This window comes from Sander vitreus, chromosome 2 (genome assembly GCF_031162955.1).
Source record: "Sander vitreus isolate 19-12246 chromosome 2, sanVit1, whole genome shotgun sequence".
NCBI classification, from domain to species: domain Eukaryota; kingdom Metazoa; phylum Chordata; class Actinopteri; order Perciformes; family Percidae; genus Sander; species Sander vitreus.
In genome coordinates, this window is record NC_135856.1 from 36,066,342 (window position 1) to 36,084,359 (window position 18,018).

Genomic DNA, 18,018 nt, shown 5'->3' on the forward strand with positions numbered 1-18,018 from the left:
CCTGGACTTCTTTGTCTTTACAACTAGAGATGTTCCGATATCAATACCAGTATCAGAAAAGTCTCAGATACTGCCTAAAATGCTGGTATCGGAAAATACTGAAGTTTATGCACCGAGCCTATACCACGTAATTTAGCCCCGAAGAAAATCTACTTTAAAGTAGTTTTATTTATATTTTTTTCCATTATGACTGACTTTCAAACTGGATAATAAAAGAAAGTTCTATGGCGTTCATTGTTTGTTCATATTTCACAAAAAGTTTAACCTGAGTCACGCTGAACAACAAAGATAGAAATCACATCACATCCATACAGGGATAGTAGTATACAACTGTTAAAACATAATAAAATATATGACACATTGGTATGGGATCAGCACTCTGTATTCTGTACAGAGTACTGTATTACAGAGTAATACAGTGTACTCTGTACACTGTACTCTGTACACTGTATTGGCCGATTCACAAGTTCAGGTATCGGAATCGGTATCGGGAAGCAAAAAATGGTATGGGACCATCTCTACTTACAACTGTTAGAGTGCAGCCAGGTTCACAGAAACCTCACCAAGATACTCACATGCACAACACTGTGCACCTGATGCAGTATTAAAGTACATTTACTATGTGTTGTGGTGAAAAAATAAGGCCCATGGGGTGAAACAAAATGTTTTCTTAAAACTTGATGTTCCAGCACAATTTAAGTTGATAACCTGTGTCTTCTACCAAGCATACATGTTGCATGTACATCACCGCCACAATAGGGGATGAATGGGACTGGTGTGGTTTTCTTCTCTGGGGCTTCTACCCTGAAATCCATTTGCAATGTAGCGCAGCAAGGCACATTTTCAGAAAGTGTCTTTATGGACTGAAAAAAGTACTATTCCCTTCTGTCTCTGATGCTTCGTACAGCACTTGGTTGTCCCAAACAGCCAATAAAATGATGTGTTCCGAGGGAAGAAGGGAAAAGAAAAGCCTAGATTCTCTCTCTCCTTGTCACATTCTGTGTTTTGCCCCCCTTGCTCAGTTTCATCCTCCTGTAAACAAGGAGTTTAAACAAAGTGGGTTTCTACATTTGTGTGTACGTCATTTATGCACGCCAAAGGCCTCTCGTTTACTTTGCTTCAGTGCTTGACTTCCTGCAAAATCACTGGTGCAAAGAAACGAGAAGCGGAGGAAAGGACACAGTGATATGAGCGGATAACGAAAGAAAAGCATGTCTAAAAGTGCAGGAAGTGGTGAGAGTGATATTTTACATGTTTGGCTGAACATTGGTTGGTTAGGTCAGGCTGGGACTGCTTTGGGAAAAGAGGACCACACACAACTCCACAAACAGCCATGCATGCACAACCTTTCAGAGCTGTTTCTGATTATGTTTAGATGGCAATGTATATATGAGGAGACGTCTGTCTCTCTATTTCCATCACTCCATGCAGCTGTCTTTCTTTTTCTCACTCTCCTTCCTTTGAAATCTCCTCCCTCTGTGTTTCTCCCTTTCATGCCCCCTCTCCTAATGGAAGTCTGACTCTAATTGTGGTTGTCTTAGTTCCTTTCTTCAAGCCATCACAGTCTGTTTCCTATCAAACTCCTGACTTTAAGAAGATCATGATCCAGGGTCATTGGCCAGCCAACATGACTCTGCATCTGGTGCTTGTCAACCACCACAGGCACACAGGTCTCAGATCAGCACTCTGATTTGAACCAAACTTGGCCCCTGTGGTCCCAGTGGTTCAAACAGCCAGACTAGGGTTTCATCCTCAACTTTTGCAGCCTAATATTTGCCATGTGGAGAGATACCAGGAGCAGGCCTGCTGAAATAAGCTCTTATGGTTGGACTGCGATCAAAAATGGCAGCTGTCTAACCTTGGTGTGTCAACTCTTGAAATGAGAAATAAAAATATGGTCTGCACACTGCACTGATTTAGAATCGTCCGTTTAGAGAGTTACTGAGCAAAACAAAGTAGCTTTATTTGACCTGAGTATTGAAGAACTCCACTAATCACTCCAAAAATATTTATCTAGCCCAAATTTCAACTGAGTCATGCCTCTGAAACTTTCTGTAGGACTTCTACTAGTCCAACACAGTGGAGACTTTCCACAATGTCACAGCACTTCGTTCTTTAGTGACCCAACCTGGTTTCATTATGATCCCTCATACTAGCAAAATAGCTGTCTGTCCAAACCAACTGATCTACAATTAGGCTAGTCTACATCCATGACGTTCCACTTCCGGGATTGCTCTGTTGCCACCCGTTCCACCAAAACAAGTTCCTTCCTGAGGCTATTTTGCAGAGGCACCGTGGCTCCGTCCGGTGCTTAGGTGATGGTCAAATGAAGCTTTGCGAACCACTGTCTTTATTTTCTGAGCTCACTAGATGGCGCTCTGTGTTGAAAACACACTGAATTGCCATTCCTTTAACCTTTTGATTTGAACAGAGAGCACCATCTAGTGAGCTCAGAAAATAAAGACAGTGGTTCGCGAAGCTTCATTTGACCATCACTACTTAGTGCCGCCCAAGACGATTGTGATTGGTTTAAAGAAATGCCAATAAATTAGAGCATGTTTTTCTCCCATCCTGGAATGCTGTGTGGACTCACCAGACCCTCCTCTGCAGCGCTGTGGAGGAAGGTCTGGCAAGAGAGACCACAACTAGGCCAACTGAAACACAAACACTTTCAAAACAATGCGTTTATCACATGAAGAACCCACTAAAAGCAAAGTTTTGCTAAATATTTATCAATGAAGTTAATAAAAAATGTCACACAAAAACTCAGTGTTCAGTTAGGTAAACAAGGTACTTGGCCTCTGTAGATCAGGAAAGCCATGTTAATTGTATTCAACATGTGAATGATGACGTCAATCCTCCATGCTGAGTCTGTGTAGCAGAATCATAGTCATAACCTTACTAGGTACATTCAAAAGAACTAAAAGCTACATAAAAATTTCAGGTAGACTTGGAGAACAAGTATCAAAGCTGGCAAGCGTGGCTTAATAGACCCCTGATCATGGCTCCTCCTGCAGCCAAAATGTGCCACTTTCTAAACAGCTGTTTCGCTTTCTAAATGTTCCACTTTCAAAATGCCTCGCATAAGTTTTTCCAGACCCACGTTTTGTACAAACTAATAAATACTGAAAAGCAAACTGTCACGGTTATATTTATCTTTTTTAATTCACAGATTGCTGACCTTCTCTTGTACTCCCAAACTTAATTGGTCTCTTTTGTTTTAATATCTGTCGGTTGCCGTCCAAGAGTAGATCAAATGTTAGGGTTTCGTGTGATAAGACACAGACACAGACACGAAAGGAAGGAAAGGTTGGAAAGAGATGGAGAAAGTGGTGTGATTCCCACCAAGACTGGCTGATCACATGAGGACAACCATTGGCAGCGCATTGGAATTAATCAGAAGTTCAAACCTCAAATCTGCGCTGCTTTCCAAGTGTCAAGAGTGATCTCAACATTTATCATAAGCAAACGACATGAAAAACAGCCACAGTTCATATATGGTGGAGTCAGCAATAGACAACAACCAGAAAGGAAGTGAGGGAGGGAAAATAGTGGAGTGGAATGCATTGAATTGACCTGGTTAGGTTATGTCTATCTTACAACATAACAATTACTGACCTACTCAGTTAAAGACCAATTGTCTTCTTTGGCTACCTAGTTACCTGATACCTGGTCTTGCTTTGCCAGACCTTCCTCTACAGCGCTGCGGAGGAGGGTCTGGTTAGTCCATACAGCATTCTGGGATGGGAAAAAAATGTGCTCTGGTTCATTGGCATTTCTTTAAACCAATCACAATTGTGTGATCTCTTGGGCGGCGCTAAGCACCGGACAGAATCACGGTGCCGCTGCAAAAAAGCCTCAGGAAGGAACTTGTTTTGGTGGAACATGTGTACGTTCAAAAGTTGTTTTAGTCGTGCAACAGAAAACTCAGATTGGAAAGATAGTCTAGCTAGCTGTCTGGATTTACCCTGCAGAGATCTGAGGAGCAGTTAACCATAGTCCTCAGAAATCAACCGGAGTTTAAAATTCCAACACAAAGAAAGCGGAAGGTAACGGACAGCTGGCCGTAAAAAGTGAAATGCGGCGGAATTTCAGTTGGCAATGGAGCAATCCCGGAAGTGGAACGTCGTGGATATAGACTACCTAATACCTGACTATTACTAGTTCAGAAGAATAATGGAAAAATATGAGCAGGTATCTGAGAATTCAGAGCATGTTAACACACATGCTGTCAAGCATCTCCTGCAGCAGCTGGATGTTTAGATGGAGACATGGGAAAGGAATTGCAGAAGAAAAATCCACAAGCTCTAATCTCATTTACACACGACAGTTTAAGTCCAAATGCAGACAGATAATAATATCCAGTCTTTTACAAAGGACTAGGTGACTGATGTGGGTTTTGCAGACAAAACCTTCTTTTGTCTTTTTTTTGATGAAGGAAAGATTACAAATGTTCATCAAATGTTAATAAAATGTCAAATGTCAATAAAAAATATAATTTAGATTTTTCTTTTCTTGTTTACAAAAGGGACGTATCAACCCAATAAATCTGTCAAATTCCAGTTCAGATTACCGAAACAAATGAAGTAGTCTGTAAAAAGGTTGCTAACGAAACAAAGTAAAGTCCCTTTACCATGTGTTACAGGTAAGTACAATCTGGCTGCATACTCCTCTTCTCCTTCCTCCTCCTCCTCCTCTTCCTCCTCCTCCTCTGAGTCTGGCTCAGCCACGTCGCCTAACAACTGGTTGCCATGTGGATTGGCTGATTGTGGATGTGATTGGTCAATGACAGATGATGGACAGGAGGGGGAGGGCATTGGAGAACCTATAAAAGAACACAACCAAAAAAAAAAAGGAATGATGAATGTGAATAATGAATAATGGAAAAAAGCAACAACAACAACAGCAACCAAAAATCTTGAAAAAAGACATGAGTGAGCAATGAAGCATGGTGATGGTGTGACTAAATGCTGTGATATGAGCCTGATGGAGCTGCAGCAACTGAAGGAGAATTCCTGGGTTGGCATTGCCAAATGTAGTCACAAAAAGAGCACCAACGCTCCAAGCTGCTTCCATAAACCTGCACAAACGCTATTTATTCAGGACTCTGGGGGAAGTCCTGTAGTCTTTAACCTATCCATCCTCCTCGTCCCTCGTAAATCGGTTGGGTACCGGTTGGGTTTTTTCCAATATCAGTGCTAAAACGATACTTTTAAAATGGTGCCTAAATGATGTGTGAACCGATACTAGAAGAAAAAGAAGAGCACAAAACCACAGTCGGTAAGAACGGCTTGTTTATTGCTAAGGCCAAATGGTCAAATATAAAAAAAGTATATTTTATTTAAAATGTAATGACAATAACTTATTTCACCAGTCAATTGAAGAAGAACCACTAGATGGCAGAAGAATACTTTACAACAACATTGAATACACCATCAGCTTACGAGGTGCAACTGAAGGCACTATTAAGTCCTGTTGGTGTTGTTTCTCCGACAACTCGGACTCCGACAGCAGCCATGGTGTTGCTAGTCTACTCTGTGTCTTTAGCTGCAGAATGTTGTATGTCCCGGGGTTGGAATCCTTTCCAGTGAAATACAGCCACATGTTAAGACAGTTTAGCTTTGAGCATTTTAACCGTGTTTAAGCCAGCTACTAGCTAACAGTAGGCTAACATTACCTGCTGCCAACTAGCAACAAGTGCAAGATGTTTCTGTTGCCTGTAACATCCGTTTCGGAGCACAGGAGAGCAGCGCAGGCATTTAAGTGGCATGAAATCTGCGTTGTCATTCGGTAGATCTGTAGATACCGGCCGTTTATATATATATATATATATATATATATATATATATATATATATATATATATATATATATATATATATATATATATATATATTGACACCAGGTTTCAGTACCCAACCCTACTCGCTATCCCTTGCATTTAAAGGACAGAAAGGACTGGCTTCAGGTTTTTTGAACTGGCTGAGGTGTCAGTCTGTGCATCAGGCAGTGTTGGCTATATGTTGTGCCTGGGTGAGACTAGACTCACAAGCAGAGTGCACAAAATCAATTGTGTATCGATGCGGTAACCTTGGCATTTAGTGTCTTCTGAATGTTAAAAGGCCCCGCTCTCTATTTGCATATTTGTGTTTGGGAGTTTCTCTGTGTGTGTTTAGCCCAGACAGATATCGCTGTACAGCCTTGCATTCCATACAAATGTGCTAGCCCAAAAGAATGTAATTAGTTGTTGAAAGGAACAAACACATTTCATTAACAGCACTTGCCATGTTGGCTAGCTTAACAGATAAAAATGTCTTTCAGAATCTCTGTATCTCTCACATTTGCAAGCAAGGAGGGATAAATTGAACTAGAAAATCAATGTTGGGTTATTTGCAATAAATAATTGCAATCTTGCCTGAGCCTTTCTATGCTGAGAATGCAACAAGCAGCTATGTCCCTTTCTCTCTACAATCTGTTGTATATATATATATATATATATATATATATATAAAAAAGGAACAACAAAATGGTCAGAACATCACCCACTTTATATCTATTGCTTTCACATGCATGAGTTGAGAAATACACACACTGAAGAAATATCAAACACACAACCAGTCTTGTCCCTACCAGCTATCCTGTATCCCATTCTGACATGCATTTGGGATTTGGCGGTTTTTAGGCTAAAAGTACAGCGAAGTTCAGCAAGTTGGTGCAAACACATCCAAAATAACATGATACAAGTTGCTATTTAAATATTTACTAGAATGGCTTTTCTTCCTCTTCTTTCACTAAGATAGAAAATCAAATGATTTGGAATTTTCTATTAAATACCTAACTCTCACTCTCTCCCCTAGAGTCATGTTGTGGATGGGAAAGAAACAGCCCAGTGGTGTTTGCTTGGGAAACAGGAACAACGTAGGATTAGAGCAACATGTGGCGAACATTCAACAACAGATACGGTCCACTGGTTTGACTACATACTTGTGCACTGCATTGGTTGTCTATGGGAAGCCCTTCACCTGGATTAATCCTCCTGAGACATTTCAATCCATTTCTAAACAAGTGTGCATGCATTTTAGTTATATTGTCAACAACAATATCAAAATGCTTAATTTCCTTGGGCAGCTTTATTATTCTGCGAGCCCAAATACTGCTTTGAGTCTTTTTCACCCTGATTAATACCTAGAGCAAACCATGAATAGTGCATCATTATTTTACACACCTGAATTTGATTTCATATTTGAAATATTTAATATTTCACTCATGCCTGCGGGATATTAACAAGCAGCAGCTTCTGTACAAGAAAATTACCATTTGCAATCCCAAAAACTACTATAAAGTACTAGATATTTAAAACCATGTCAAAAAAAGTCTGAAGAAATACTGTATCCTCCTTGTTCCACAATGACCACTTGTTAGACCAAAACACATTCATTCCATTCTTTCCTGCTGAAGAAAATAATCTTTAAAAACAGGTCACATATATAGTATATAGTTGTTTTTTTCAAAAACGTATTTCCTAAAGCAGCAAGGCTCTCTTGTTTTTATCAAACATTGCTCAATCTGGAGGAAATAGGGCATTCATAAGGACTATTTTCAGCAGCGCATTAATCCACATATGGTGCTCTAAGGAGTATTTTGGCGGCAGGATGGTGTGTGTGGGATTGAGTCCAAATAAACTAAAGTGTGTGTGTGTTCATGGTAATGAAGGAACATGTCACCCAGTGCTCACTGATGTGTTTTTACAACAATTGAGCTGTATGGCACAGAGGAAGAAGATAGCAGGCTCCAACACTCGCACAAAACTTGTTAGTAGATACGTTCACTGTTGTTTTGGCTCTGCACATGGGATTTGTTGACAATAACGAAAAGTATATGTAAAATAGATATTAACGGACTTATCTTTCAACAAGGAACAAATAACCATATTAGTGTCATGATTTGCGGCCTTTTTTTCTTGCGCTCATTCCAAACACATGGGTGTGACTGAAAAACTGAATATTGTTCCTAGTATGGTGAATGAAGATATCCCAGTGCAATGCCTTCATCTGCCTGCCTCTTAATATTTGCAAACCTTGTCTTTAATGGAAAAATGGTTTTATTATGTTTTTATGTCACTAAGTTGTTTCAAAGTGTTTGGTACAAAGTGTATTTTTTTTATATATTCTATGCACAAGAAATTGTTGACGATCTAGTCATTGAAACTAAAAGCAGATTAGGGTAAAGTGCTTCCTCGCAATAGAGCAAATGGATTACTATATGCTATGGTCAATAACCAAACAAAACAAAAGGCATCTGGCAGCCAGGAGTTCCCACACTGAGGAGCTACACATTTAGTCGTTCAAGGTCTCAGCCAGGATAAAGTCTCTGCCAGCGCCAAGAAAAGAGAAATGAGGATCTCAGTTTCCACATAATCATACAACACATGAAGCAATTACTGCAGGGAGTGTGCGTGCGTGCGTGTGTGTGTGTGTGTGTGTGTGTGTGTGTGTGTGTGTGTGTGTGTGTGTGTGTCAGAGAGCAGGCAATACAACCATCATTTGCTGGTTTGTTCCTACAGAGAGTGGTGGTGTTTGTTGTGCCAAAGGGTTTGGATTCAGATCTGAGTCTAGTGTACTCTGTCATCCAGCTGATTAGCCAGTACTGCCTAAAGGACACACACACACACACACACACACACACACACACACACACACACACACACACACAGCTACACATGCACATGCATAGGGATGCCTCACTACATACTAACCCCATTTGAGACACATGCACACGCAAACACACAAGGATCCTAAATACTCTTGCAGAAAAGAACACACAAACTACATGAGCAAGTGTAAAACCGGATGAGCGTGTATAAGAAATAATCCATCTACAAGCCACAAGGTAGGAAGAGTGGTAGAATAGAAAATATTGAAGCGTGTTTAGTGCTGACTGATAAATCGTATTTTAATCTTCATCGCGATATGAACAATGCGCGATGAACACATCGCAAAAGACTCTCCGAAATGCGATGAATAAGAAACAATATTTTATTTAGGGATGGGTACCGAAACCTGGTATTACAAACGGGCCCGGGGCTAAGACTGTAGTATTTATCATCATGCTGCAGCCTCTCCCCTGCTCTGTTTCAAGCTGAGCTCCACAAAAACACACACAAACACACACACACGCTACTGTAAGTAAGTGCAAAAAAACCTTCACGAGTAAATAATACAATACTTTATCAATACATCTGTTCAACAAGCGTAAACATGGAGACAGGCGGTAGGAAACCATTTTTGAATCTGCTCGGTTGCAGTCGCTCATCCATGGCTGTTATGTTTGAACTAGCACAGTGCGCTAGCTCGGCTTACTGCGAATTGTGACAAGCTAAAAAAAAAAGAAGCTGTCTGTAGGAAGTTTTAACTGTTTGCCACTTGTCTTACAGTTTTTTTTTTTTTATTGCTAAACGAAAGTGGGCACAACTGAAGCCACATGTGCAAAACACAAGCTACAGTCTGCATTACCAACAGTCACCTGACCTAAACAGTTCACATCTCCTGCAAAACTCATTCCAAACAACACACACGTCTCAGAACAGGCTCAGTGCAGCCAAACACTCAGAACAGTACACTCTCCAGAAGTTTTCTTCATCACATTGGATGTCTGCATCATCTCTAAATACTAAATAATGTGGTGTTTCCATTGCTTTCATCTTTATTTCTTTCTGAAAAACAGAAAGAACACAGTTTTACTATAGTAAAGGTATAGTGTTTTTCACTTTTTTTTTATAGCTGTGTATGTAACCTCAGACATCTTACCTGGACATGTTGGTATCTTTGCTGTTTCTCTCAAACGGTACAGTATATAATTGTCTCATTCTTATTAGGTGTTTGTATATATAAAAAAAGGCTTTCTGATCTTTCTCTATATAAATACCGTATATGTTCACTAACTAGTCTAAAACAAGACACCTGCTCAGGCTTTCAGCTCAAATTCCAATCAGCAGTGGTTGATAGGCACCAGACTGAAATCTATTCTGTTTTGAATGTGTGGTTAACAGTTTGGACAGCAGTGTGTTAGCATGTGAACAAAGTGCTGTAAATCCACTGTGTTGTGCACGTTGTGGTTAAAGTGATGGGATAAGTGTGTAGAGTTTTGAAAAATGTGTTCAAGCGAGGAAAAACAAACTATAGATGGGTCCACATGAACTGCTGTTGTGCAGACTGGAGTTAGAGTTTTGCACATGTGGCTCCAGTTGTGCCCACTGTCGTTTAGCAACTGAAAAAACCTGTAAAATTTGACAAATTCTTGTAAACTTAGCTGCTTTCTGAGATGAACCAGCCCCTCCTCTCTCTTATCACTATCAATAAATATATAATTTCTAGGGCTGTCAGCATTAACGCATTAATTGCGATGCGATTAAGGGCCGAGCATAATGCGTACATTTTTTTTAATCGTATTATTGGCATGCCGAAATTTATTAATTTATTTTCACTTCACTTGGCTTTGCGTTGTGCCTAACAGGCTACTATTTTGCCATACTTCCTCCTAACACATCCTGCTGCTGCAGGAATAGCAACGCGGATTTCGGTGCCTCATTCTGGTGCCACTGATATGTCTGCTCTTCTCTCTGATGCTCTGAAACAGACGTTACAGGAAACACAAACATCGCTGCACGTGACGCCAGTTAACACTATACTCGACAGCAGCTAACGTTAGCCTACCACTAGCTAGTAGCTGGATTAAACACGGTTAAAATGCTGACAGCTAACGCTAAACGGTGTAAAGTTTGTCTGTATTTCACTGGAGAGGATTCAACACCGAGATGTAACAATCTGCAGCTGCTGTTGTCGGAAAAACACAGACGGTGCGTTCAATGAAACTGGTAATTTACAGCCTCGTGGTGCATTCAAAGTTGTTGTTAAATGCCCTTTTCCCATCTGGTGGTTGTTTTTGTCATTCAACAGCTATTTACTAGTGAAATAAGTTATTGTTATAGTGATTACATTATTATTAAACATTTAATTTTGACGATATGGCCTTAGCAATAAACAAGCCATTCTTTAATGTGGCCAACTGTTTAGTACCCTTCTTTTTTTCGGTTCAGGCACCGTTAAGGCACCGGTACCGTTTTAAAAGTACCGCTTTAGCACCAGTATCCAAACCAAACAATACCCAACCCTAATATTGACTCTAGATTCAAATGTGTGACTAGATTAAATATATAATAAACATATACAAATCTTAAAATCAAGTTCATAAAGTCACTTTCTTTGCATTCATTTGATTCCCAATCAAGATCCACTGGTAAGAATTGCTTTCCATTGTTAATATGTACACAAACAGTTCTGAAATGCAAAATAATAGAATTTTAATCATGTGATAAAACAACGATGAATCGCGATTAAGAAAATTGAATCGTTTGACAGCCCTAATAATTTGAAATATTTACACATACAGACTCAAAAGCTGGGACAGAAAGGCTGCTATTGATTGTGAATGGGAACTGGCGTTGCAGGCCAGCGCCACACGCTGAGCTACAGAGCTACAGAGAAGGTGCCCGGCAGCACTATAGAGGAAAGATGGGAAAAGCTGGTTATAATGGCCTCAGAAACACGGGAGTTGTTTACTCTGATCCACTTGTGGGGAGAGCTTCCAGTGCAGATACAGCACCGCAATGCTGATCAGTCTCTCCAGCTCGGGCTCCATTGCTGTTTATACCGCGAAAACAAACGAAAGGATTCTGTACTCGGGAAAATAAACTGTATAGTAATGAAAAAGTTTCTTGTGTGTTGATCGACAGATATGTCAGCCATAAGTGTCCAGTCGGAGCGGAGTACTCACAGAGCTAAAGCATTATGGGAGACCTACTACTCTGTCTCAGCATTAGCCTGCCATTAGCATGCTGGGCAAGATTTCCATCTCTGCTGCTGTGAAAAATCTTTTCTCCGTCTATAACAAAAGCATAACGTCATCATAAAAGGTCTTTGCTGTTCGACCCCACCAATAGTTGCCATTCTTGGTAGCTCTTTTTTTCTTTGGCCTACGTTTTCCCTTAAAATCCACCTGCATTGTTCTGGCGTTTGGGGAAAAAAAAACCTCTTGGTTGACATTCTCTGTTTCTTCCTTCTCTCTCAGTCTCTGTCGATCTCCATATCAAAGACGCCCTGGTAGAACACATTGTTACTGGGATTACAGAGAGAGAGCGGGAGAGAGACACACACTGAAATACTGCTATTTGCTATTTGCTATAATGCTACTGCAATGTATGGAATGGATGTGTTCGAGGCACATATCCTCAAGTTTGCATGTGTGTGTGTGTGTGTGTGTTTGCGTGTGTGCGTGTTGTATTAAATGGGTCACAGGCAGATATTGTGATTGCCAAAAGGTCCGACGCAGTTGTCCAGCTTGCTCCGTGGGGACACGGTGTTGACTCGGCCATGATTGCCTGGGAGCCTGTTGTACTGGCTCAAGACAATATTCTTTTAAGGCTCTGATCAATGGAGTAAAAATAACTTTGCAATGAAATACTCAGTCTGTCAAATGGCTAGGTGCCTCCTGGCATCTCTCCGCAGTGCCTGAGGGAACGATGTAACGCTGCATTCACATCATGAGGGAATAACCGGCAGAACAACTTGGCGTTTCAAGACTTGGAAGTGTTCTAGTGTCTGAAGGGAAGCCACCAAGACAGCCAAAATGAAATTTGTAGGAGGGTTTGTTGCTCCGGATGTGCTTTTATTTTCACACTCAGCCCACATGAATGTAGTTATTATACATTTTGGTTCATTTTGAAAGGCAAAAAAACACTGAAATGTCTTTTAAGAATCACAAAAGAATGAGTAATACATTGTTAGAAATGAATGGTTTGAAATTAATTTGGTGATCCGATTATAACCCTGCAGACATGTATAAAGTACTAGAGACCCAGACTTGAGTAAAAGTACAAGTGCTCTATCAAAAAAGTGCTCTTTAAGCACCACACTTAAGTGGAAGTACTAAAGTAGTCAACATATTCTGTACTAAAGTATTGCAAGTAGTTTATTTTAAAATGTACTACTCAAGTACTGAAAGTAAAAGTACAAGTATTGTGTTATGTAGTTATTAAAGAAAGCAGTCAAAGGTTTGAATATCATATTGTTGGAGTTCAACTTTTGACTTGGTAGTAAGATGGTGTGTTACAGGCAGTCACAGCTGTACATTGCTGGATATATGAAGGAAGTTTCTGAAATAAACCTGATAAAGGTACATTAATGTCACAGCTGTTATAACTACTATTATCTGATATAACAGTGGGTTATTAATCACGTATTAACAAATACTGAAATCAAATGTACAATTATCACACTGTGCAAGTAAAATGAACATCCTCTCCAGCACAGTAACAATTAAAGCCCCAAAAAACATATCACACACTAGCAAGTAACAGCTAGTTAGCAAGCTATCAAAATACAGATAAACTAGCAGCTTCACATCACAGGGTGAAACGGTACTCATTGCAGACTGAAACAACTCAGGAATAGCTTAATCTGCTGCAACAATAGCTAAATAGAGAGAGTACAAACTTACATCGTCTCTGACTTCGGAACATGTAACCGCCGTAATGACAAGAAACGCGAGGTGATTTCGGGGATTTCTTACGTAACTTGGCGTAAGTAACTAACGTAGCCGAAACTACACACACTGTAACCTACACAGTCTCCGTAGCTTGAGGAATTCACAACAGTAACGAGTAACGATGCAGCACATAAAAAATGTATCGGGGTAAAAGTATTAAACTCGTAGAAGATATGTACTCAAGTAAAAGTGGAAGTAGGAGAAAAAAATAATACTCCAGTAGAGTACAGATACAGCCTTTAAGTACAGTAGTGAAGTAGTTCTACTTTGTTACCAGGGACGTCGTTAGGCCTATTTTAGGGGGGCGAAATGTTCCTAAGCCCCCCTAAATAATAATAAGAACAATAACAATTTCATTTATCCTCTATGATATATAGACGCAACAAATGATATATATAGCTACAAAAAATAGCCGAAAAGTCAGAAGTTTGACAGAAGTACAGAGAGTCGTTGTGCTATCAAGATGATGCACCGCACCGTCTCGTTGCATGGTGTGAAATGGCAGCTTTCAGAGCGCTGCAGACCGGCGCGTTGCGAGTAACTGGGGGATTCATCTTGTCTCGTCGCTACTCTTTGGTCTGAACTCGCTATGCACCCTTCCCCCCACACAGACACACACCAATACACACGCTAATGGTGACAGGAAGATTGATTACACCTAGTGTGATACAGAGTGAAATTGTAAGTTGTTTTTCATTACCTGCTTACCTTTAGCTACGTTTTCTTGTTGTAAAGGAAAGGGGATATTTTGGTTTGCTATGGAAAACTATAGTCTAGCTAGAATGAATGAGCGAAATACAAGAAATGGTTAACTTAGCAAGCTAATCACAACTCTTTATTCATTGCCAATAATATAGCCTATCTCTATAGTAGGCATATTCTAATACAATATCAATCCCCATAGAATGTTGTTGTCACTGAAAACTAAATGTCATAGGGTCCCTGTTAATGCTATTGTACCGTTCTAGAGAAAGAGAAGCAGGAGATAGGCAGAGCAGTTGATTCTGAGGGAGACGGTGTGATTGAGGTCAATAATGGTCTATAGGTCTAAGGATTGTTTGGTTTTCTTCTAACAATAAGCATTTGTTGGCAGGTCTAGGTACTATGCATAGCCTAAACTAAATTATTTCATTATATTTATTATATATGCTAGCTATATTCTAACCAATTTAACTTTCTTCATTCATTGGCTGTGATAAATTAAATAAATATGTAGATGTTGCCTAAATGTAGGCTAGGCTAAAGATGAGCACATGCACACAGATACACATGTGAAAATAAAATGAAAGTAATCCTACATACAGTACATACAGTAATCAGTATGCAGTGATGCCTGTTTTTTTCTTTTTCTTGTACTGCTATTTGTCATATTTGTTTAACTTACCAACTTATTAGCTGCCTGGCCTCTGGTTGTCAGTTTTTGGACATTTTGGATGTTGTTTCATGTGACCAATTTGCATTGTTTTATCTTAAAGGATAAGACAGAAGGAACAGAGTAGAAATGGAAGAAGAGGATATGTCTGTCAATTTTGACTTAACATATTGGTTTCTTGACTGGTGGTTGACATACGCTCACATTTTTGTAAATATTTCATTATATCTTTTAATGGGACAACACTGAAGAAATTACACTTTGCTCCAATGTAAAGTATTAAGTGTACAGCTTGTATAACAGTGTAAATGTGCTGTCCCTTCAAAAAAACTCAACACACAGCCATTAATGTCTAAACCGCTGGCAACAAAAGTAAGTACACCCCTATGTTAAATTCCCATAGAGGCAGGCAGAGTTTTATTTTTAAAGGCCAGTTATTTCATGGATCCAGGATACTACGCATCCTGATAAAGTTCCCTTGGCCTTTGGAATTAAAGTAGCCCCACATCATCACATACCCTTCACCATACCTAGAGATTGCCATGGTTTTACGTCTGTTAGCCTAATAGCTGGTTTGATTTGCATTGATCATGCATGGCAATCTTTAGGTATGGTGAAGGTTATGTGATGATGTGGGGCTACTTTAATTCCAAAGGCCATCAGGATGTATAGTATCCTGTATCCTCCATGAAATAACTGGCCTTTATAAATAAAACTCTGCCTGCCTCTATGGGAATTTAACATAGGGGTGTACTTACTTTTGTTGCCAGCGGTTTAGACATTAATGGCTAAAAAAAAAAAAATATATATATATATATATATTTTTTTTTTTTTTTATGTGAGTGCGAGCATGTAAGGCATAACGCATGCGTTACGGTGCACATTATGCCAAAGGGCCATGGGGACATGAGGCTCGTCATACGTTCCCCCAACGTATATGCACCAATAAAAGAAAATAGATATACATGAATAAATTTAGATTTAAAAAGCAATAATTGCATGAAAACATGTTGTTGACAAGTCTTGAAACTCGAGTCTGAAGTCTTTTGGGTCGAGTCGCAAGTCAAGTCTGAAGTCAGCTGTTTGTGCGACTTAAGTGCGACTCAAGTCCGAGTCTCAGACTCCAGTCCCCATCTCTGCTACACTGATCCTGGACAATGATCACTTCATTCAAGTGCATCTCCTACCTCTTTTACTGAAATCAATGCTGATGAAAGGACTGACAGAAGGCAACTGAAAACTCACTGGAAGTGCTTGTTTCTTATTGTTTGATTACTGAGACAAGAACAGGCTCAAAGCTGCCACCAGGACTGAAGAACAGTTGGAAGTATGACTAACGGCAATGCCAAAACTAGTCCATCTCTTCTCAAACCATGGAGAAAAAACAAGCAAACAAACATACCAAGCTGCAAGCAGTGCAACAGGCACATTCTGTTGCATGACTTATTACTTATTGAGAATTTTCCCTCGTGTGGTTTGTTTCTTGTGTAATTATCTTATTATCTTGTCAAATGTTTGCTTCTGTGGAGGCAAAGTTAAATATAGTCTTGAAAAGCAAAACTTCACTGCAGTCCTTCTGTTGTTTTTGAAGAGAGTGCTGAAGACATTTGTTTGACAAAAACAGGACATATTTATACCCCCTGTGTACTTTAGCAATGAAATCTGCAGAGCTTTTTAACCCCCATAGCCTTGTCACACAAAACAAGTGCAACCTTAGATCTCACCAAGCTGTTGTAGAGAGAGAGTGTGTGTGTCTGTATGTTTTGAACACCTGGCTCCTTCAGTGCCTACTCATTCTTCATCCCTGCTTGGCTTGGTTTTGGCATACACGCACGCATGCACACATGCAGGCACGCACACACACACACACACACACACACACACACACACACACACACACACACACACACACATGCACACACACATGCACAGAAATCAGCTCGCTGTAGTGTCCTGAGATAGCTCCCTCTGACTTCTCTCTCACTGTGTTCTTGGCCTCTCTCTCCAGTCTTGTTCTCTACTTTTTATCCCTTCTCCTGTTTTCCTGTGAACTCTTGTCCACACTGGTCACCCCCCAGCTGTGCAGCACAGTAGGTGTGTGTACTTTGCTCTGTAAAGTTTCCCTGGATAAATCAATAACAGCTACATTCACATTGTAATGGAAATCGTCACAAGAAAGTTACTAAATCTTGACACTAATTGCTTTTTAAACTTTCCCTGAAAAATTAAGGACAAAGGAAGTAGAAGAAGTGATTTAAAGTTAGGATGCAATATATTACAAATATGTTTACATACAGTACACAAATGTGGGGTTTTCCTGTTCTGTAGCTAAACAGCATGCATGTGCAGTGATGACGAGCAATAGCAGTGGTACAACAGTTCTGACACAAATCATCACAACTCACTCTTTGGACAGTATTGGAGCAAAGCAAGTCTCAACCCCATGGCACCAAATGTATTTGAGGAGGAAGTGACAAAAATGATGACTTTTTGACAAAATAACTTAAAAAATTGTGGCACTTATTACATACAAACAACACATCAACTGATAGTCAAACATGTATTAAAGTAAACTTAGTCAGATGAATGAAATATAACAGCTGATCGTTTCGTCAATGGCTGGTCTCGCTTTGCCAGACCTTCCTCCACAGCGCTGCAGAGGGGGGTCTGGCTAGTCCACACAGCATTCCGGGATGGGAGAAAAAACGTGCTCTGGTTAATTGGCATTTCTTTAAACCAATCACAATCGTCTTGGGCGGCGCTAAGCTCCACACGGAGCCTCTGCAAAATAGCCTCTGGAAGGAACTTGTTTTGGTGGAACGTGTGTACGTTCAAACGTTGTTTTAGTCATGCAACAGTGACGGACATGGGCGAAAATACATGCATCCAGCAGAATTTCCTGCGCCACCGGAGCAATCCTGGAAATGGAACGACAGACTAGTCATTGGCTGACATTTTGACCAGTATGACTGTATTTCCAGTCACAGACATCCTTTAGAAGAGTGGCGGCTGTTGGACGTATTTACAAACAACTTGGCATTTTCA

At 40.0% G+C, this 18,018-nt stretch overlaps 1 protein-coding gene across 2 annotated transcripts in view; it reads right to left on the reverse strand.

Moving 5' to 3' along the window:
* Positions 1–18,018, reverse strand: part of tenm3 (teneurin transmembrane protein 3) — a 233,324-nt gene that overhangs the window by 182,027 nt on the left and 33,279 nt on the right. Inside the window, exon 2 of one of the 2 annotated variants that reach the window (XM_078267346.1) lies at positions 4,634–4,825. The exons of the other annotated variant lie outside the window; for it this stretch is intronic. Within the exon in view, the coding sequence (XP_078123472.1) occupies positions 4,634–4,817 (184 nt within the window). The 5' untranslated portion in view covers positions 4,818–4,825. The remainder of the gene's footprint in view (positions 1–4,633; positions 4,826–18,018) is intronic. 2 annotated transcript variants of the gene reach the window in all.